General features: G+C 31.5%; 2 protein-coding genes across 7 annotated transcripts in view; both read right to left on the reverse strand.

The window, feature by feature from the left end:
- Positions 1-22,803, reverse strand: part of gsk3bb (glycogen synthase kinase 3 beta, genome duplicate b) — an 834,817-nt gene that overhangs the window by 181,765 nt on the left and 630,249 nt on the right. The gene's annotated exons all lie outside the window — the stretch shown is intronic.
- Positions 1-22,803, reverse strand: part of sorcs1 (sortilin-related VPS10 domain containing receptor 1) — a 474,217-nt gene that overhangs the window by 144,592 nt on the left and 306,822 nt on the right. For all 6 annotated transcript variants that reach the window (XR_012408194.1, XR_012408190.1, XR_002459094.3 and 3 more), the window contains one exon: positions 9,937-10,004. Coding sequence is in view for 3 of the 6 variants with exons in the window: in XM_021477192.3 (XP_021332867.2) it covers positions 9,937-10,004 (68 nt within the window). In the remaining 3 variants the exon portion in view is untranslated. The remainder of the gene's footprint in view (positions 1-9,936; positions 10,005-22,803) is intronic.

Raw genomic sequence — 22,803 nt, forward strand, 5'->3', positions numbered from 1 at the left:
GAAAAAATCTCTTCATTAAACAGAAATTGGGGAAAATAATAAACAGGGGGCTAATAATTCTAGTTATTAGTCTAGTATTTATAATTCTAATAACTGTATACTGTATGTATATTTTTCATATTTATATATAATTTTTTTAATCTCAAAACTGTTTGCAAACTTCTGAGAATTGCCACTCCAAAATCAGTCATTTTTATCGCAAACAATCTTTAAAAATATTGTTAAAAACTAGGGGGTCTGTACAGTACATCCTGGCTGTTGTTAGTATTTCCAGAATTTTGAACTGATAAAAAGATTCCTTTTCTAATATGCTTAAAAACAGAAACAAGAATTTTAAATCTTTATCAAACCTTTACATTTTTGTGCTGGAATCATATTCAAATGAGTGCATAACTAAACAAAAAATGGCTTCATTTGCATATTTAAATAACATTTCAGAAAACTCTGGAAGAATTTTTTTTATCCTATTCGCATGAAGTCGTGCCTTAAAGATAATAAAGAGCAACATAGTTAAACCAAAGTGCTAAACTCCATTTTAAAAAAGCATTAAATTCTTGTGACTAGTCAATCAAAAGTTGTTTTTTAGGACTGTCATTCACAAACTGAGGAATGAATAATGTGACAGCCTTCAGAAATCCTAAAACATCAAACTACTTCATCACAGACCAGAAAGACGACACTGAAAGCTTTTACTGAAATGTAACGCACTTTTCGTTTTATACACTTGTACATAAACATGAAGAGGAGAGAGAGAGAGAGAGAGAGAGAGAGAGAGAGAGATCCAGCAACGGGTTGTTTACATTTCTTTGTAAATGTTGAATATTGACAGCATTTGAAAACAGGCCGCGGTGAAGCTGTGGCGAGTTTTATCAAATATTCATACGTTCATCTGTGTGCTAATGTGAAACTTGTGTTCAGTTGAGGTCTGACATTTTTTTAAACATGTTTTTTCGGTGGTAGAACTGCCATTTCGAATCTATTTTAGAGGAGCAAAGTCTCGCCAGCTCTCGCACAGATGATGCAAAGACACGAACATCAGAGAATCAAGATATCCGCTACCACTTTAAAATTGTGTGATCAAACGCTAAACCAGGACAGGGGGCAAAAAAAAAAAAAAAGATGTTCGGATGTTAAGAGTTTTACAAACCTCATTTGACTTGCACTCTGATGACAAGAATAAAAAAAAGGGGGAGAAATTTGGAACTTCATTTTGTGAAATATGTAATAAGTTTGAACATTGTTTTTTTATGGCTGCTTTCTGTTATAAACTCTTCTTGGAAACGCAAGAGTGATTTTAACATTTGACTTTGGACCATTAAGAGGTTCTCTGAGATTTTTAATTATTGCATTAAAAGCATGCCACTTCAAATGTTCACATTAAAGAGGATTTGCTCTACTTTATTGTGGCACCAATAAGGATTAAATAAGGCACAGTGTTGAGCCCATCGAGGATTTGTTGATCGGAGTTTTATTACTGAGCTTTGTTGCATTACTTCACTTTAAAACACACATTAGCACATGTGCGATTAAAGCTCGCATTACGATTCTCCAGCGTAGTTTAATTAAGCTTTAACAATGTTACTTTTTTATTTTCATTTGAGTGACTATGAAGTTACTATGGAAGGATGGATGGATGGATAGTAGGAGGGATGGATAGATGGAAGGGAGGATGGATGGATGGAGGGATGGATGAATGGATAGACAGATTGATGGATGAATGGATGGATGGATAGATGGAAGGATGGATGGATGGATAGATGGATAGATCGATAGACGGACAAACTGACGGATGGATGGATGGGTGGATGGATGGGTGGATGGATGGGACGATAGATGGATGGATGGATGGATGGATGGATGGATGGATGGATGGATGGATGAGAAGATGCATGGATGGATGGACAGACAGACGGATGGATGGATGGTTGGATGGATGGATGGGAGGATAGATAATTGGATAGATGGACAGACAGACGTATGAATGGATAGATGGGTGGATGGATGGGAAGATGGATGGATGGATGGACGGGTGGATGGATGGATGGATGGATAGATGGGAGGATGGATGAATGGATGGACAGATGGATGGACGGATGGATGGATGGATGGAAGGATGGATGGATGGATAAGAGAATGGATAGATGGATGGATGGATGGATGGATGGATGGATGGATGGATGGATGGATGGATGGATGGATGGATGGATGGATGGATGGATGGATGGATAGACAGACGGATGGGTGGATGGATGTATGGATGGATGGATGACAGGATGAGAGGATGGATGGATGGATAGACAAACAGATGGATAGGTGGGTTGGTGGATGGATGGATGGATGGATGGATGGATGGATGGATGGATGGGAAGATAGACGATGGATGGATGGACGGATTGATGGTAGGATGGATAGAAGGATTGAAGGATGGATGGATGGATGTATGGATGGATGGATGGGAGGATAACAGGATGGATGGATGGACAGAGGGACGCATGGGTGGATGGATGGGAAGTTGGATGGATGGACGGGCAGATGGGAGGGAGTATAGATGTATGGATGTATGGATGTATGAATGTATGGATGGATGTATGAATGTATGGATGGATGTATGGATGTATGGTGGATGGATGGATGGACGGACAGACGGATGGATGGATGAATGGATGGAAGAATTCACAGGTAAAATCAAAGAATGAGCAAAATAAAGATAGACAAGTAATTTAAAAGAACCATAAAATAAAAGAATGATGAATAAAAAAACCTAAAATGAAGGAATGATAAAACATGAATTATAGATAGAAAGACAAGTAAAGTGAAAGAATACTAGAACAAAGAATAGAAATTTTTCTTAGGTAGATATTTTTCTTTCTTTTTTCACAGTTTACATGTGTTATATAGTGCTAATTCATCCATTCATTCATTCAATCATTCATTGCAATAGATATTGACTATGTACTCTATATTGCATCAGCAGAATAGTAGAAAATCTCATTTTACCCTTCTTTTACTGTTTAGAGTGGGCAAAACTGTTTGTTCTTCCAAATACTGGATTAGTGGTCTAGATGACCTTAAGCTTAATTAATATGCACATTTAACTAAATGCATACAGGTACTGATAAGAGGCTCTGTATCAAATAATGATATTGCATTAGTTTAAAGTATTTTTTTATTTATTTAGTTTAATGTGAAGGTGGAGGAGATGAGAGGAGGTTTACGGCCTTCAAATGTCTAGAAGTGGTCCTGGATAAACGGGCATGCAGGGAACAACTGGATGTTTCGAGTGGAGATGATTATTTATTGCCGAGGGCATCGTACAGTGCTTAACTCGACCATTAGAAGCTCAGAGTATTCAATGATGAACATTATGATTATGATTTCACAACACGACCACTTCACTGAGACCTTCAACTCTTCACATGTTGCCTAAAAGCCTAAAACAGATTTTAAAGGAGCACAATTAGGCAGCCCCCCTCCCCCCCCCCCCCCAAAAAAAAAAAAAAAAACACACATTTTAACAGATTCATTGATGTAAGTGTCTTTATAAAATGATAAACTCCATTTCTGCATCAAATTCCACCAAAAATTGAGCTTATTGTGATTTTGTTTTGAACCCAGAATAAATTTTAATGTCTTTAGCTGCACTAAAATTGTAATCTACATACATTAACTTAGTTTAACGTCTTTTTTAAGTTGAATTGACTTAATGAAAAGGAGTTAAACTGATTATATTAAGCAGAACTCAAACCGAATGAGTTACACTGTAAAAAAAAAAAAAAAAAAAATATATATATATATATATATATATATATATATATATATATATATATATATATATATATATATATATATATATATATATATATATCAAATTAACTAACACAGGCTCATTGTAAAAATGTACCCCTGTATACATTTCTGGAGAGTGCAAATTATGTAGCCAGAGCTACGTAGGGCTGCATTTCATCTTTAAAATGAATGCTAGAGGGCGATATGATACCGCTGAGAAGCTTCTGTTTCTTTTCGCGGTACCAGCTGACTTTTTACCTCAGCATGGACAGCTTTTCTTCTGTTACCAGTTTGCCCAGTAGCTTACCTTGTACGCCGGCAGACTTAAGATGCAGTGTGGACTTGATCGCAACAACAGGGCTCAAGTCTGGTGAAGAACGGTTCCAGAAAGCAGATAAAACAAAAGTCAATAAAATAAAATAAACAAGTAAATAGCAGGGTGAGAACGTGGTAAGATCTGAAAACGTGGAAAAAAATCAGGCAAGAGCTTATCTTTTTCTGGATTGCTTTTGAAAACACTGTCGATTGGGTTAAGGGAAGGCGGTGATTGGGTCAATCAGTGTTTTTGAAAACACTATCGGTTGAGTTTAGGGAAGTGAATAGGTGGGAGGATCCGTCAGTCAGTCGGTCAGTCAGTCAGTTGACAATGGCCTCTGGTAAATTTACGCAAGAACAGCATGCGCAAATCGCACTCGCGAGGTACATTTTGAGATCTTGATTTTGCGAAATCAATGCCTCCTTGGATGTATTTTGCGCTCTCCAGGAATGTATACAGAGGAAGTTATTTTATTGTTTTAAATAAAATGTTGCTATTTTTATTTTTCTATTGTATATCTAAATAAATAAAAATAGAAAACTTTAAAAGTATATTTGTTACATTTAAATTGTTATAAAACATACATTTATTTTTTAAAAATATAATTATATTTAAGTTTTATATTTTTTATTTATTTAGATAAAAAATAAAACTGAAAAAAAAAACTTCAAATTATATATTTTTCTTTTTTTACTATATATATATATATATATCAATTAAAATCTTTTTTGTTGTTACCATTTAAAGCAGTGTTTCTCAACCATGTTCCTGGAGGACCACCAACGCTGCATGTTTTGGATGTCTCCTTCATTTTTCAAACTACTTACCAGTCTTTCAGTCACTGCTAATGCTGATGATCTGAATTAGGTGTACTACGGTACTCTAAAATTGCTTACAGTATTTACAGGAAGTGTCTCTGTACTTTATATCTTCCCATGAAAGTTTAATTATCTGGCACGGAGGGCATTTGACTACATTCATTAAAGCACTCTGAGATTTATGGACACTGGTGAGGGGGAAATAATTGTCTTGAAATATGCAAATATCTAGAGGGAAAACTATGAGACGCACCTGGTCTGTTTAATGGCCTTGGTTATTATACTACCATCAATTAAAAGGATATCTCCTGTGAGTCTCTATACTGCACTTATACTGTACTGTACTGCACTGTATTTATACATTAGACGCTGTACAGTAAAATGCAAACCCACATCAGGCAGAAGAAACTGCAGTTTACAGATTCACAAAGTGCATATTTTACTTTATGTTGTTTATTAATACATGTCTTTATAATCATATTCAAATATAATATAATATAATACAATATGATATAATATAATTTAAAATAATATAATATAATTGAATACAATATAATATAATATAATATAATATAATATAATATAATATAATATAATATAATATAATATAATATAATATAATATAATATAATATAATAAAATATAATATAATTAAATATAATATACTATAATATAACATAATATACCTAAATATAATATAATATAATATAATATAATATAATATAATATAATATAATATAATATAATATAATATAATATAATATAATAATATAATATAATATAATATAAATTAATATAATATAATATAATATAATATAATATAATATAATATAATATAATATAATATAATATAATATAATATAATATAATATATTATAATTCGTATATTATATTATATTATATTATATTATATTATATTATATTATATTATATTATATTATATTATATTATATTATATTATATTATATTATATTATATGATTTGTGGGGACATTATACGACAGTAATGGTTGTAACATAACTGCAACTTTAATTTAACTTGCCATTTGTGTTTTTATACCGTAAATCTGTATCTGCAAACTCATTCTGTATGATTTATAAACCTTTTCAAAAATATATGGACAAGTGGGATGTCCTCATAAGTCACCTTCTCTAGTCACACTCATGTCATCATACAAATTTGCGCCATTATATGTCACAAAAACATTTGCTCCACGTCATTTACACACAAGCCAGTCATCACTGAAGATCACATACGCATACACACACACACACACACACACACACACACACACACACACACACACACACACACACACACACACACACACACATACACACACACCAAAGAGAGATATCATCTCAAAATCCAATTATGATTTGCAGATGATGTAAAATAATTGAGTTGGTAAGAAAAGCAGATTCTGGCATTTGATTAATAAGTCTCTGGTTAGCAGCAGATTATATGCAGGGTCACTAACTTCATTACTGGACTGCTGGGTCAACAGTTAAACAGTGATAGTTTGCATGTTACATTGAGGGTTGCCAGGTTTTCACAATCTAAGTAGCCCAACGGCCAATCAAAACTTGCCCAATGTCCATTCAATGTAAACCCGAATACAAGCCCAGGCCCTAAACATAAAATATGCCATTCCCAAAAAAGAAAAGAAAATATTTGACATCATTAGGGAGGGCGACGCAGTGGCGCAGTAGATAGTGCTGTCGCCTAACAGCAAGAAGGTCGCTGGGTCACTGGTTCAAGCCTCGCCTGGGTCAGTTGGCATTTCTGTGTGGAGTTTGCATGTTCTCTCTGCGTTCGCGTGGGTTTCCCCCAGGTACTTCGGTTTGTCCAAAGACTTGCAGTACAGGTGATTTGTGGATGTGTGGATGTTTCCCAGAGATGGGTTGCGGCCGAAAGGGCATCCGCTGTGTAAAAACGTGCTGGATAAGTTGGCGGTTCATTCCGCTGTGGCGACCCCGGAAAAATTAAGGGACTAAGCTGACAAGAAAATGAATGAATGAATCATTAGGTAGTTTTAACCCATGGAATACTAAAAAAAACAACGGACACACATCAAAAGTAGCCCAAATCTGCAGGAAAACCTCAGACTTGGCAACACTGGTGACATCACACTATATTATTAAAAAATATTACTATCGACAAACCATATGTTTTCTTTTTATTTAAGCAAATAAGTTTGTATAATTGTTGTGCAATAAGACATAGTGTTACTAACCAATCAGGAGACACGCCTTGGCTGAGCATCTATCGAATTTCTCCATAGAAAAACAGCCAGAAAGGAGAAATGTACAGATTTGTGCTGAATGTTAGCATCATTAAAACATATGTAACAATCTGTGGAACCTATAACTGTCTGTAAGTTGCTGAACATTGCATAACATCTCTTATATTTCATGTGTTCTGCTGTTGTATAAAGGCAGGCTGTTTGGACACTGTGCTTCCGGTGGAAGCTCCATTTCTTTCAGTCTGCTGAGCATCTCAACCTCAATCTGCTGCTGCTGGACTTTGCCAGATCCGCTGATCCCAGGCCAGATTTAACATTTGTTGGATGACAGAGGACTCGCAGATTGGTGGCAGTTAAGGAAAATGGTTTTGTCAAAAATGGAATTTGAAAATGGAGTCATTGTGATTTATTAATATGGCACTTGGACTGACGGGATTGTGGGTTCCACTGAATTGTAATTTTTTGGGTGAAGTACAGAGTGGAAAAAAATATTGAAGAAGCCTCTTTTGCTAGACAATATTAAGGGGGGATATGCTGAAACATTATTTGCAGTTTAAAATAATACATTTCCATTTTACAGTTAAAATATTTCAAAATAGAATGTTTATTACTGTTGTGATCATCAAATAAAAAACATACTAGTTGAGCATAAACTATATAAAAAATAAAATAAAATAAAATAAACCAAACAAAGGGGAACATTGTAAAATATTTTTGTTTAAAATAATAATTCAACTTGAATAATGTTTATTCATTTAAAAAAAATTATACATTTAAAATGGTAATAATATTTATTACTAATTTATTATATATTGCAAATAGCATTTTACTGTGGTAGTCATTAAATAAAAACAGACTTAAAATAAAATAAAGTAAAATAAAATAAAAATGCAGTTTAAAATAATTTCAATTTAAATATTGTTTATTTATCTAACACAAATTTTTAAATTGTAAAAATAATTTAAAAAAAAAGCTTTTATTACTGTATTGGTCATTAAATGAAAACATATAAAAGCATATTAAAAAATAATAGCAAATAAATTAATAATAATAATAATAATAATAATAATAATAATAATAATAATAATAATAATAATAAATAAATAAATAAATAAATAAACAAATAAATAAATAAATAAATAAATAAATAAATAAATAAATAAATAAATGAAAAATAACAAACATTTAATATGTTAATATTATTTCAAAAATAATTTTTACTGTACTGGTCATTTAATAAAAACAGACTTGATGAGCATATAAATCGTTTAAAACAGTATTTTAAAATATTATTAATATTTTAAAATAAAGCTTTAATTGTATTTTTCATTTATTAAAAACATACTTGATGAACACATAAAAAGAAAAGAAAAGAAAAGTTTTGTGGTAATATTGTAAACATATTATTGCAGTTTAAAATGACACATTTAAATGTGAATATTGTTCATTTTTTTTAATTAATAAATAAATAAATAAATAAATAAATAAATAAATAAATAAATATTCATTCATTTTATAAAATAAAATAAAATAGGAAATATTGTGAAATATTATTGCAGTTTCCAATAACAGACTTAAATTTAAACATTTTTTATTTATATTATTTTATTTTATTTTATATTTTTAACTGTAATAATATTTAAAAATATAGCATTTCACTGTATTGGTCATCCAATAAAAACAGACTTAGTAAGCAAACAGAATAAAATAAACTAAAATAATGGGACAATATTGTGAAATATTGCAGTTTACAATAACAGTTTATATATATATATATATATATATATATATATATATATATATATATATATATATATATATATATATATATATATATATATATATATATATATATATATATATATATATATTAGTTAAATATTTAAAATTGTAATATTTAAAAAATATATAACTCTTACTGTATTTTTCAACAAATAAAAAAAAAATAAATAAAATAAAACAAGATAATGGGACAATATTGTAAAATATTATTGCAGATTACAATAACACATTAAAATTTTAATATTGTTTATTCACAATAATAAAATATTTAAAATTGTTATAGCATTTCAAAATACAGCAATTTTACTGTATTGGAAATAAGCTAAACTAAACTAAACTAAACTAAACTAAACTAAACTAAACTAAACTAAACTAAACTAAACTAAACTAAACTTAACTAAATAAAATAAAATAAAATAAAATAAAATAAAATAAAATAAAATAAAATAAAATAAAATAAAATAAAATAAAATAAAATATTAGAGTTTTGTAATTAACTAAACTAAACCATTTGAATTGTTTCTAAACCCTTGTTTTTAAGCATTTCCTATATAGTATGTGATATCAGCACCATTCATGCAGATCTAATGCACTTATGCATTACATCAACTCGTTGAGCTGCTGTGTGCTGAATCTCTAAAAAATGTATGAAGACAATCAACAATTGTCACACCATTAATCAGCTAATGTAGCTATCAGCCTGTTATTACAGACTTGATTTAAAAGCCACAGCCCTGGCTGTGTCTCTACTTCCATGCAAACACAATTGCAGACAGATTTTGAAAACTTTTTAAACACCCACTTTACATCACTTTCTGTCCGATGTGTGTGGATTTACTACAGGGATGCTGCATCAAATCAAAACAGTCACATCTTTTATCTAAACGCTGGAGAACAAATGGTCGCAAACGTATATTATGTAATATGTATATGATATATACATAAATATACATAAAGATCAAAACTGACTGAAGAAAATAGTTTCTTACCTCCATAAGGAACTCTCTGTCACACTTCCAAGGTTGAAGTCATACAGTTTGGTCAGCATAAGGATCACCTGTACAAAACATGAAATAATAATAAACAAATTAAAAATAGTCACTAAAACTGAGTATATACTACAATACAAAAGTCCTATGACTTCCACAGTTAAGCAGTTTGAGGAAGAAAACCTGACAAATACCTTGAAGTACAACATCTAAAGAATATCTTTAGGACATATAAGCAGATAAATCCCCTCTAATCCATTTAATTATCAAAAAGCAATGTACAATCAAAGTATAACGAGGTGCTTATTACTTTTTAATCTGACTTGGTCAAATTTTGGAGGAATAAAAATTTAAAGTAACCCAGTACACTTAATTAAATCACAATGTTGAACTTTCACATCCTTGTGCACAAGACTTGTTCAATTAAATAGAGAAGCTGCAGACCCCATTAGCCTTCTAAAGGCATATTTACTGTATACCATATATCCTTTATCCATTAGGCTGTATCAAGTTGCTTAAAAAAGCTCATTATTTTTCAATTTAATTTGCTTCAAAATTCAATTCAATTGAATTTAATTCAATTCAATTCAATTCAAAATGAAATTCAATTCAATTTGCTTCAAAAGTGCACCTAGATGTTTTTTTTTTTTTTTTTTTTTGAAAACTGCTGTAGAAAATATATGGGCTGCTAATGCTTATACAGTTGAGACAAACATATTAGCCTTCCTATGGTTTGTTTTCTATTTCATTTTTAAACATTTCCCAAGTGATTTTTAAAGCACAAAGAAATGTCCACAGTATTTTCTATAGTTGTTATGCTTGTTGCCAGATTGAGGTTGAGGTTAGAGAAGTAAGGGGTGGAAAGTGTAACGTAATTTGCTTAATTGAGGTTAAATTTTTTTTTTTAAATGGGTGGGAAATTGGATTGTAACATATGTTGCCAGATTAAGATTACAAAAAAATGTCATTGGAGGGGGGGGGGGGGTTAAGCCTATGTTGCCAGACTGAGAAACAAATGTTGGGGAGGGTCAATTGGGTTGTAATGCATGTTGCTCGATCGAGGTAGAAATTGGGAGAAGGGGTGAAGGGGGTCGATTAAGTTGTAGTTGCCAGTTTGAGGAATAAATGTGTTAACAGGGTCAACTGAGTTGTAGCATGTTGCCAGATTGAGGTTAAAAAGGTTTATTTATTTAAAAAAAAATTGTCCATTGTGTGACGTGATGAGCTTTATACAAGATCTGGCAACTTGACAAACATGAAAAAAGTGATATTTCATAACTAGATTGCGACATACAAATTACTGGAGTTTCCTGGGAAAAAAAAGCAAACATGGCCGGAGATGGGTGTGAAATACAGAAGACTTGCGGTAAAAATGGAAGTGTTGTCAGGCATGGTATAAAGTCATTTACTGTAAATGCAGTACAGGATGCCCCAAGCATGTCAACGTCTGATAAGAAAATCACATAGATTCATAAACTGAACAGATTACATGCCAGCGAATTTGAATAATAAAAGAAAAAGATTGTGAAATGATTGTATTTTTCATGCATAAGAGGCGCCATCATCAAATAAACTCTACGCAGAAAAGTCCACAACAAATCAGAACCGGACCCGTTATTGAATTACCCATTACATAAAGCACTCGATAAATCAAGCTACAGTTAAACAAGCTCAAAACGCGCCAATTCTCATCTCTGCATAAAACTCCCTAAATGATGCATCAGGCTTCCTCCTTCACACCCTAATAATTCATCTCCTCATTACTTAATCATATCATGCTGAATCTAAATACGGTGGCGTAAATATCCTTTATAAGATTCTTAAGGTGCACGAGACTCTGCTAACTAGGTCAGTCAAATTCCTCCAGGAAAATTCGAGTCGGGGAAAAGTAAGAGAGAGGGAAAAAAGGGGGAAATTCATGCCTAGAGCGAAAAAGTAGACTCATAAACTTGCAATCTATTTATGCTCCAAGAGAGAATTGCTACCTGTGAAGCTCAAAGTCTTCTGATCATTATGAGCTCATCGATTCTCTCTGAACCTGTTGCGATAACAAGCGTGGGAGATGATATATATAAATATAAGCCCTTTGAAAAGCCTCTCTATTATATAATCAAAACACATATTGGGTCAATATATCATGTTCAGGCACCTGAAATGCATGCGGATCCATTTTGACCCGGAAAGGATAAACTGAAATGTAGGGGAAGAATGTGTAGCTTTTAGTACAGGAATACAACTTTGAAAATGGTTCACTCATGAAAACTAGATTTATGTATGTAGAGTATCTTTAGATGTTGAAAATACACTTTTTTTTTAAAGAAACTGTTGCGTTTTATTAATGTCAAACATTTTGCAAAACATTTGTTGCTCTTATTCATATTGGTTTATAGGCCTACAACATCTGCCACAAGGGCAAGCAATGCAAACTAGGTTTGGGGCTATTGTGGGTACATTTGCATTCTCGAGTAATGTCGGCTAATGTACACTGTCCCTTGTGAAATGAATAGACTAAAATTAAACATCTCAACAACTTTTGTGACCTAATTATGTAGACAAAAAAAAACAAAAACAAAGCAAATATGAATACATAGTGATAACGTTTATGCTGTTTTATCTTATTTTTTATAGTAATGTTGAATGGATATGCTGTTTTGCAAATTCTAAGGAAGTTAATTCAATTAATATTTCTCATGCATGTTTTAAAGGGCCCTCACTTTCGGTTCAGGTCTACCCTTTGAATTTTTTCAAAAGATGCATCATAATGGGTGTGGAGCTCCATGAGCAAAAGGCAGGAGTGGGCGTGGCCAGCAGAGCAGGGGAGAACTGTTGTCAGTTAATGAGACAACACAAAAATGAGACACAAACCGTGAGGAGACCCATAATTTTATAGTTTACAAAGGTTAATTGCAAATAAGATATCAGTAATTTAATTACTTATTTAATTATTTAATCCCCTGCTACATTTGGTATTTGTAAGTTCATATACAGATAACCACAATTTATATCATTATAAAGACAATCGTGTTTATATAAACACTATAAATGAGGACTTCTCCCTCAATCCCTGGGTCTGAATGCAGACTCGGTGCAGCAGCTCTCTTGCCCTGTCTATTTTAACCATTAGCCGAACCATAACGAACTCCTGATAAAAGACAACGTCCGCCATTCTCCAATTCTTGTACTACTCTCTCAACAAAAATGCTTGCTGCACACAAACAGCTTTGCTGTATCGGCCCTGACAGCATCACGAGGAAAAACATTTAACAAACTTCGTGGATCATGGAAACAATTACATAAGACCCTTCATAAACAGCTAAATACTGTGTGCCGTGGGTCCGTGGACGCGTTCTCACCCAGTCATCAACGTGTCTTACAGCTTGGCACTGGCAGGTCTGTCTTTCCTTCGTAAAGCATGTGCAGTCATGAATAATCAAGAAGCCGACTCTTCTCATAGGATAAGAAAACTCCGCTATGAGATAATAATGAGAAACCGACCCATCATCTTTGCACTTGCAGTTCTGCGCTACGTCACCGATTTTGATAGCGCCCCAAAAATCATTTTAAAACAGGAAGCTGAAATTAGTTGACAAAAGCTCAAAATTATCCAGCTTTCCCCACAATTAAAGCTGACAGGTGCTAACATTGTCTTAACTGATGCACAACTCACAAAAATCTATTAAAATCTCAAAAAAAGTACTCGAGGGTTTTGTGAACCTTTAATGTTCTTATATATTTAATGTAATGATACAATGAAACAATAGCAATGGATAAACTGTCAAACTGAGTGCTTGAGGAAAAAAATAGAAAACTAATATCGGCACACTTTTTGGTTGAAAATAACTCAAAAATGTATAATAAATAAATCAATTAAAAGGGTTAGGAATATTAATAAAAGGAATATTAATAATAATAATAGAGCTCCTTATTAAAATGTTACTTTTTTGCATCAAATAATAAAAAAATAAGTAAATAAATTAATTAATAATAAATAGCAAATTAAATAATAAATAAATGTAATGTATAAATACATAAATATGTTTTATAAAATAAACTGTATATAATTATATATAAGCTCTAAACAATTTTAAAATAATAATAATTAAATCAAAAAATAAATATTTATTAAAAAGTTTCATATCAAAATATTATTTTTTACTCCAAATCATTTTAAAATTATGAATAAATAAATAAATATGTTTTATAAAATAATAAATATATAATTTATTAAAAATTGCTATTATATATATATATATATATATATATATATATATATATATATATATATATATATATATATATATATATATATATATATATATATATATATATATATATATATATATATATATATATATATATATATGTGTGTATATGTGTATATATATATATAATTTACATATATATAGAGTTAAAGTCAGAATGAATTATTACCCCCTGAATTATTACACAACCCCAATCCCCCCTCGTAAATTTATTTTTCAAGGAATGTGTAATTAATTAATAATAAAATAAATAGATAATTAAATACAGTACAATGTGGTTAATTAACATAATAATATCCTGCATAAAATTACCCTTGGCCCAAAATACAACAAGAGTGTACAGGCTTTGAAAGCATTAGGAAGGTTCAACTGCAAACCTGTTTTTATCTAATATGTCTTCAAAAAGACAACCCCAAAAAAATTACTTTAGCAACAAAACTTTGAATCTGATCCTCACGGCTCTGCTTATCAAACCCTTTAGTCCTCAAACACGAGCGGCTGAATCCAGCATTAATGAAACTGCTACTGAGAGATCCAGGCCTTCTGAATGTGACCAAAATAGACAAGACTAAAAGATAAAAGGCTGGAAACCCATTCAAACAGAAGAGTACTCTGAGAAAAAGAATGGGAATAATGAAATCCTCCCTTAGCTCCAAGAATAATGCAGGTCTCCATGTAAAACAGGCTTTAGCGCACTAGACAACACCTTACGCTGCAGTCAGTGAGATTTTCTTTTCGTATCTGAATGGCATTTACATACAGTTCAGTAACTGAGAGTAAAGCGCCAGCACAAACTGCTCAACCACAAGAACAGCTCGCTATAATCTGTAGAAAATGCCATACGGTGGGTTTTAAAGGGTCTGGATGTCAGTAGCAATGCGCAGAAATGACTCAAAATAAAAAAAATACTGAAAGTGCAACGTTTAATTAGTGTTTTCCTGATGGTTTGTTTTGACGGCGTCAGTGTCTATTAACAGGGATATGTTTCCGCAGGTAAACATGTCAGTTATGAGGATGCTTGGTGCTAGGCTGACAAAATTAATTTCGTGTATTTAATGGATCTGTGTTTTCGATGAACTGTCTGTTTTCAGTAACTCACTAAACATTAGTACTATCCAATAACTGCAACACGATTTGTGCATTGAAACTTTGTTATGAGCTGTTAGTTTGACGACAAAACACAGCTTTGCAAATGCATTACAAAAACTGTAGACTATTGTAGTTGCCACAATTAAAAATTTGTGTGAAATTAAAATGATCAATCATTACTCTGATCTGTGGTATTGATTCTATACACGGCGCTGAGCATTTTAACCAATTACACCTATTTCTGTTATGAATGCTGCAGCCAATCAGAGGCCTGCTGGACAAAGGTGGTTTGGGTTTTTACCCAGGTAACTTTGAGTTTGGTTTTCAGGTTGATTTTAATCGGCATTCATCACTATGATAACTAAATTAGTGACAACCCCACCCTGATGAATTCATAAATAGCCTATTCATCCAGTTGTTTGAAGGTCATATGATTGCAAGCATCCTCTAAAAATACTTTAGACACAATTGGGGGGAAAAAAAGTTACCAATGACTGTTACTGATTACTGAATTTTAAGAGTGAGAGAAGTATCCAAAAAGTCTTACAAATGTCTAATAGTGACCTAGATTTATTATGAGAAGTTGTTTTGTGGTTGGATGGGAACAAGATAACTTAAAAAAAATCATAGTAATGTGTGTGTTGCAAAAGTGCTGTTCCTTCAGTGAAACACACTGGCGAGAGCCTCATGCTGTGTGTTTTGCTCATCTACATGAAGTGTGCATGTGGTTAAAAAAGAAGAAAAGAAACAATGGATGGTGCAATATAGAGTAAAACCCTGCAAGAGAACCTGCTTCGGTTTGCTGAAAATAAACGTATATCTTGCCTCGGGTGATGATCTCAAACACAAGTAATATTTAAAGTAGAAAATAATCCAGTGGAGGATTAATCCAAATAAAAAGCCACGGGTGTTGTAAAAGCCTTGTTTTTATCAGATGTCGGCTATTTTTAAAGGCAATGACAGCCAATACAATGTCAGCAGTCTTGATGGAGAGGGATTCTGATTTGTTATAATGTTTGAGCCACTCCACGCACTCTTATTGGCTGTGTGTGCGTGTGTGTGTGTGTGTGTGTGTGTGTGTGTGTTTGTGTGTGTGTGTGTGTGTGTGTGTGTGTGTGTGTGTGCGTGTGTGCGTGTCTTCATGTTTTCTATTGACATCCATCATGCAGAAATGATTATATTTGTAAGCAGTAAGATAAAATAAAATAAAATAATAAATTACAGTAAAAACATTCAAAAAATAAAAGTCAATTACATTTAAAATAAAATATAATAATAATAAATAAAATAAATTTATTATTAAAAGTGAATTAAATTGATAATATATATATATATATAAAATAAATCAAATAAAATAATGAAATGTAAGTAAATTAAATAAAAATATATAATAATAATAATAATAATAATAATAATAATAATAAAGGAAATAAAATTATGAAATGAAAGTAAATTAAATTGAAGTAAAAATAAATAATAAATAAACTTTAACAAAATAAAAACAAATAAATAAAATAATTTTTATTAAAATAAAATTAAATAAATAAAATAAGACAAAATAAAATAAATTGCATTACAATTAAAATGAAATCAAAATTAAAAAATTTATAAAATACAAGTAAAATCAATAAAATTAAAGTAAAAAATAATAAAATAATCAATTAAATTAAATTAAAATAAATAAAAAAACAATTAATTAAATAAGTTGCATTAAAATTTTAATTAAATAAGATTAAATTAAATTAAGTAAATTAAATGTAAAAAATAATAAAATAAAATAAAATAAAATAAAATAAAATAAAATAAAATAAAATAAAATAAAATAAAATAAAATAAAATAAAATAAAATAAAATAATTATGGCATATTTCACATATCTGTTCATTAGTTAAACTTGAACGCCTTTACAAGATAAAAGAAGCATTAGATGCTCATGATTCCGCTTGTTAATGTTGCACTCCTATTATAACACAACACAACCATTAGAGCTGAGACAAAAACATCTTAAATTCTGCTGATGCATGTTTCTATAATGAGTTTAAGATGTTTACATGTTAAGACTCTTATTCTGATTAAGCTTCCCTCATTTCCAAAGGCTTTGTGCATTCTGATTAGGCTTATTAGACACTCCACAACAACACTGTTCCAACCTATTAAATCAAGGCTTTTCTTATTTATTTTGTACGCTAAATTATATGCCTGATATTTTTTTCTTTTTCTTTGTGCAGACAAAACAACACGTGTATAATTAGTTGGAAAAATTCTCAAGTATAGCCTATAATCTGTGTAAATCTATTGGAAGTGTATACATTACTGCATTTTTTATTTATTTTATTCGTTTATTACTTAATTTTTTTAATGAACTCATCCAGTTTATATGTGGTAGTATAAGTCTTTTTTTCCTACTATGGTTGCAGCTTTCATCAAAATATACTCTTTAAAGTTTAACAGAAGGAATAAATAGGACTCCTTGAGGAAGACTTAATATTAAGTACAATTTTTTGGGTGAACTGTCCCTTTAAAATAATCCAGACTGACAGCTTGAACTAAATCATATACCATAAATTAACAGCCACAAAGCTAAAAGTAGGCCTTTGATTAATATTTAATATGTTATTGCTTAAAAAAAAATCTATTTTTCTATGGATGAATGGATGACTGAGTTTTTATTTCTGGAACCTGACTGTTGCTCTCCATAGGGTTCCAGTTAAAGAAGCCATGCAAGTGATCTTGTAAGATATAGTTCAGGCAGAGAGAGAGAAATAAAGAGAGAGACCTTGAATACGGTTATCAAAGACAAATTTACATCAACCAATAAACTGAAAACTTGAAGTGTCCATCACAACTGTAGCATAAAAGCCTTTTATAACACTGACTCATTGTAAAACGCATAAAACCCCCCACACACTTGTGCTATGAAAGTTAAGATCCTGGATTTAACGATTCATAAATAATAATAAATGTTTGTGTGCACTTTATTTGTTCGATTTTTGCTTTCCAATTGATATAAATCATCATTTTATCTTGACCAAAAGCAAAGGCAACAACTGGCAACATAGCAACATTTTTGTTTACTTAGTTTACAAATTAAAACTTTCAAAGAAAATGTTTGAAATATTTAGAAGTCTTAGAGAGAGATTGTGATTTTTATAAGTAAATTATGACAGTGATTTCAATGGTAAAAAAACTGTAAAAATGCTACAGTAAAAATCCGTAACCTGGTTAACGGTATGTTTCCTTAATATATCCGGCGAATAACCGTAAATTGACTTTCCCAGAATTCCCTGCATGGCACATCACTATTTATGCTTTTTGTTGACATTACTGATATTATTTATTACATGAGATTTATTTTACATATAATGTTGATAAACAATGTTTATTTCATGACTTTAATTTTATGCGTGTTACCATACTGGTGTTTAGTAGCTGTGAGAATGACACTGAGCACCTTCTATACACTGATGTATTTTTCTGCTTGTGGGAAATGTTGTTTGTGATGAGCATTGGTTCATTATGTATCTTACTCATCACCACCAGCAAATGCCTGTTAACGTGTCTATCTGTGTAACAAAATATGCAGATGTTGCTATTTCAAGATAGAGACATAAAACATCTATAAATTAATAAAATACGGTAGTTTACTGTAAAAATGAGAAATTACTTTTTCTGGTTTGTACCGTATTTTAAATGGTAAAGTACTAGCAACCGCAGCTGCTGTTTTTTTACCGTAAATTTAACGGATTTATTTTTTACAGAGATAAATCCTACAAAGGTTGACTTTTAAGACACAGTTTGCTTTATTTTATTTATTATTTTATTTATTTATTATTTTATTTTATTTTATTTTATTTTTGCATTTCATTTTATTTATTTATTCATTCATTCATTCATTCATTCATTTATTTGTTTGTTTGTTTGTTTGTTGTTTATTTATTTATTTATTTTATTTATTTATCGTCTCATTTCATTTTATTTGATCTATTTCATTTATTTATTTGTTAATTAATTAATTAATTTCCTTATTTTGTAGCTAAACTATGCAGTACACCGGCCCTCCAGGACTTAGTTTGGACACCAGTTAGTCTCTTGTGTTTAAGCATGGGTCAAGTTTCAAAAACTGTATTTTGAAAAAAAAAAAAAACATTTATTATTAATTTTCTGAAAAACCTTACTTTCAGGTGGTAACACATTTGCAGAAAGCTGTAAATTTGTCTTCAAAATGTATATTTTTTAAACTAAAAACATTTTGGGGGAAAGATGGATGCAGTATGATACTACTTTATAGACACGCATTTATGAGATTGGTGAAAAGCGAGCAAGTTACATTCTTTTTAATGTAAACGTTGCAAATGGTTTGGAAAACTTTTACAATTATCATGCCGATAAAGAAAGTTTCTATTGAAATGAGCGACAACAAAACTATTTAGAGCCATTATTACAAACCATCTAAATAAACGTACAGTGTACAGTACACAAAAAAACTAAATTCATGGGATTTACTGACTAATGGTGGTGTAACTAATCACAAATCTCACGGTTCGGATCACAATATGTTTTTTTAGTCACAGATTGGACCCTTTTTCGGATCAGCCATTTAATCGAAACTATAAACTGTTCTCCCAGTACTTCTGAGTTATTTGACTGTAACTTCATAACTAACTCAAAAGACTAAAGACTCAATCTCTTTCTTGATTTTTGCATTTTTCAAATACAGATTTAAATGCAGCGGTTCGAAGGAATAATAAACATACAAATCACCATCATTTATAATTTATGTTGCGTGGGTGTTGAGATCCCGATCTTTTAAAAAATTATCTTACACCGAATACATTGATGCAGGCTAAACAAGTAGTGACAGAAAACACCTTTAATAACCTAAGAAACCCACCACATCTCAAATAACCAACCACAACTTATTCAGTCATCATTATATTTTACAGGAAAGCCTAAATACTTTCATACATGTGATTTGAATGACGCGAGAGGCGATCTCTCTGCAGTCGTTGCCAATTTAGGATTAATCCACATGTAAAAATAATTTATTAATCTGTGGGGCACGTGTGTTCTGGACAATGGGTTGTGATCTGTATGAATCATGGATTCATGATCTGTTACACCCCTACTAACATATAAATACGGCCTGATTTTAAACAAACTAATTAAATGTAGTAATGTTCAACTTGTTTAAATTGTTTGCAACCACTTTTAAAAGTGTGCTTTTGAAAAAAAAATTGTTTTACTTTTGAAAAAAAAAAAAAGTAAATCCAATAAAACTTTTTTCCAGTATTTTATTGTCTTATATTTTAACAATAATATATTTATTTCTCTTTTGTCTCTTTTTAATCATCAAATCAGTCCTTCTTTTATATGTGTTTATCAGAACTCAAACTATGTGTTTTTATTTTTCCTTTCTGTATGTATATATTATCACTTTATGCTTTTATTCAATGGTTATGCAATCTGCTATACTTTGGTAATACTTTACAAGTCATCTCAATAAAGTATAACATCTTTTTTAATTTAATTTGAATTAAAAGAGAGAACAAGAAACCATTTCAGAAAAAAATATGCTGTTAGCTGTGCTACGTGCCTCTTTATGGTCAAATAAAATAACAGTATTTGATATAAAACATGCACTATTGAAACAAAATCTGCAGCATCACAGGCTGTTCTCTTCAAAAGGACTTTTTGGTACTGTTCCATATCAATGGTACTTCTCAATTCCTTCATATTACAGAAAAGAAGATCATTCCCACTGAAAAAAAAGAGAAAAGAAATAATAATAATATGTTACACTAGCTCTGCTATCGTCAAACCAAATGATCCCGGTCTCGGACAGCGAGAGCAATCCGCCAGCAATTTCACATGTGGGAGAGGAACGTAAAACCTATAAGGCCATCCACATAAAAATCCACCATCTTAACAAATAGTGACATCCCCCCATAGCTTACCATCGCCTGGACCAAATTGTCCAAGTCGAATTTGTCCTAGTTTATTTTCCTCGACAAAACTGGAGGGTACCGTCTCTGTACGGCCAATTTATATCAGTCAGAGAGCGCTCGGCTACTACTGAGGATTGTTTTGGAGGGTGGAAAGCCTATTAAATATCATGTAAAACAATTCCTATTAGGATGGGATTAGTTTTACGTGGGTAGGTGGGATAATGTCATAAATACCACAGCTCCTCTGTGCTTTTAATCCTGTCCAAATTGGCCACGCCGGTGATATTTTCTGACTGAGAGGTATTAGAGATAGTCTTTTGCCAATGATGCCCTGAGAAATGCCCACAGGTGAAAGTAGCCCTGTGTGAATTGACTTTCTAGTAGAAATCTTTTCTGTTGAATCGACTGTCAGCGGCACATGTCCAGTCCACAGGCCGTGTAACGATTGCAGTAAATCAAGTATAGTCTCAGTAGACTCGACTCAGGAAAAGACACCAAAAAAAAAAAAAAAAAAGAAAGTAACTGAAAAGAATACAAGCTTTACAAGTCATATATAAAACTCCCTGTCACATACACTTAAGGTTTATGGACTTTTTTTTCCTTAAAGAGGACATATTATGCAAATATTACTTAAATCAGGGGTTTACGCACAGTTGTGTGGCAACAGTGTGTAAATAAGTAAATCCAGAGTCAAAGTCAAATGAACAGGCAGATGGTCAAAGGCAGGAAGCAGACAGGAATAAACATACAAAACAAGACGAGGGTCTAAAACACGGCAGGACAAGGCAAGGGAAAACGCGTCATAATGTTCAGTTTACAAGACTCAGCCCTGAAGGTGTGTGTGTGCATGCATGCTTTGTATAAATAGTTCTAGTAATCAGTTCATGTGAAGCTTTCATTCATTCATTTCAGTTTCATAGCTTTGCATTCATGGGATCTAGGCCAGGTGTGTGAGAGGTGCATGACTGAATCTTGTAGTCCATTTCATCACGGATTTGTAGTTTTATGCAATACTGTGTGATCTGCACAGGCTGGATTGCTGGTGACACCTGGAAACAAAAAATAACCTTACAGCTGTTCAGAACAACAGCTGCCATACTACATATGCAGTGGCCTAAAATACATTTATGTAAAACTAATAAATGTACAATAATATAGATTTTATTTACACCTCTTGTGTTGTTACTAAGTCAAAGATTTAAATGCCTTACCACTGAAGAAGCACTTAACTCATCTGAATCTGAATGAACAATTCAGTAGCATAAATAGAGATTTTAATATAGCGTCTATTAAAAAATAATATTGTTATATTTTGATATTAAGCATCTATCTATCCATCCATCCATCCAGTGCAATGACAAATATATATATATATGAACTGATGAGCGTTGGGGGGTTGGGGGGGGGGGTTGTCACTGGGGAACTTCAGATAATTTTGGAAGGGCAATTTCTATCCTAGACTAAAAAGGGCATGTGCACAGGTTGAGCCCTATGTGTGCACGTGCCTGGGTTGATCATTGCCCCAAGCTAAGAAGTATATATCTTGTTGTACATATATAGCATATAAATATA

Source organism: Danio rerio, chromosome 1 (genome assembly GCF_049306965.1).
Source record: "Danio rerio strain Tuebingen ecotype United States chromosome 1, GRCz12tu, whole genome shotgun sequence".
In the NCBI taxonomy this organism is placed as follows: Eukaryota; Metazoa; Chordata; class Actinopteri; order Cypriniformes; family Danionidae; genus Danio; species Danio rerio.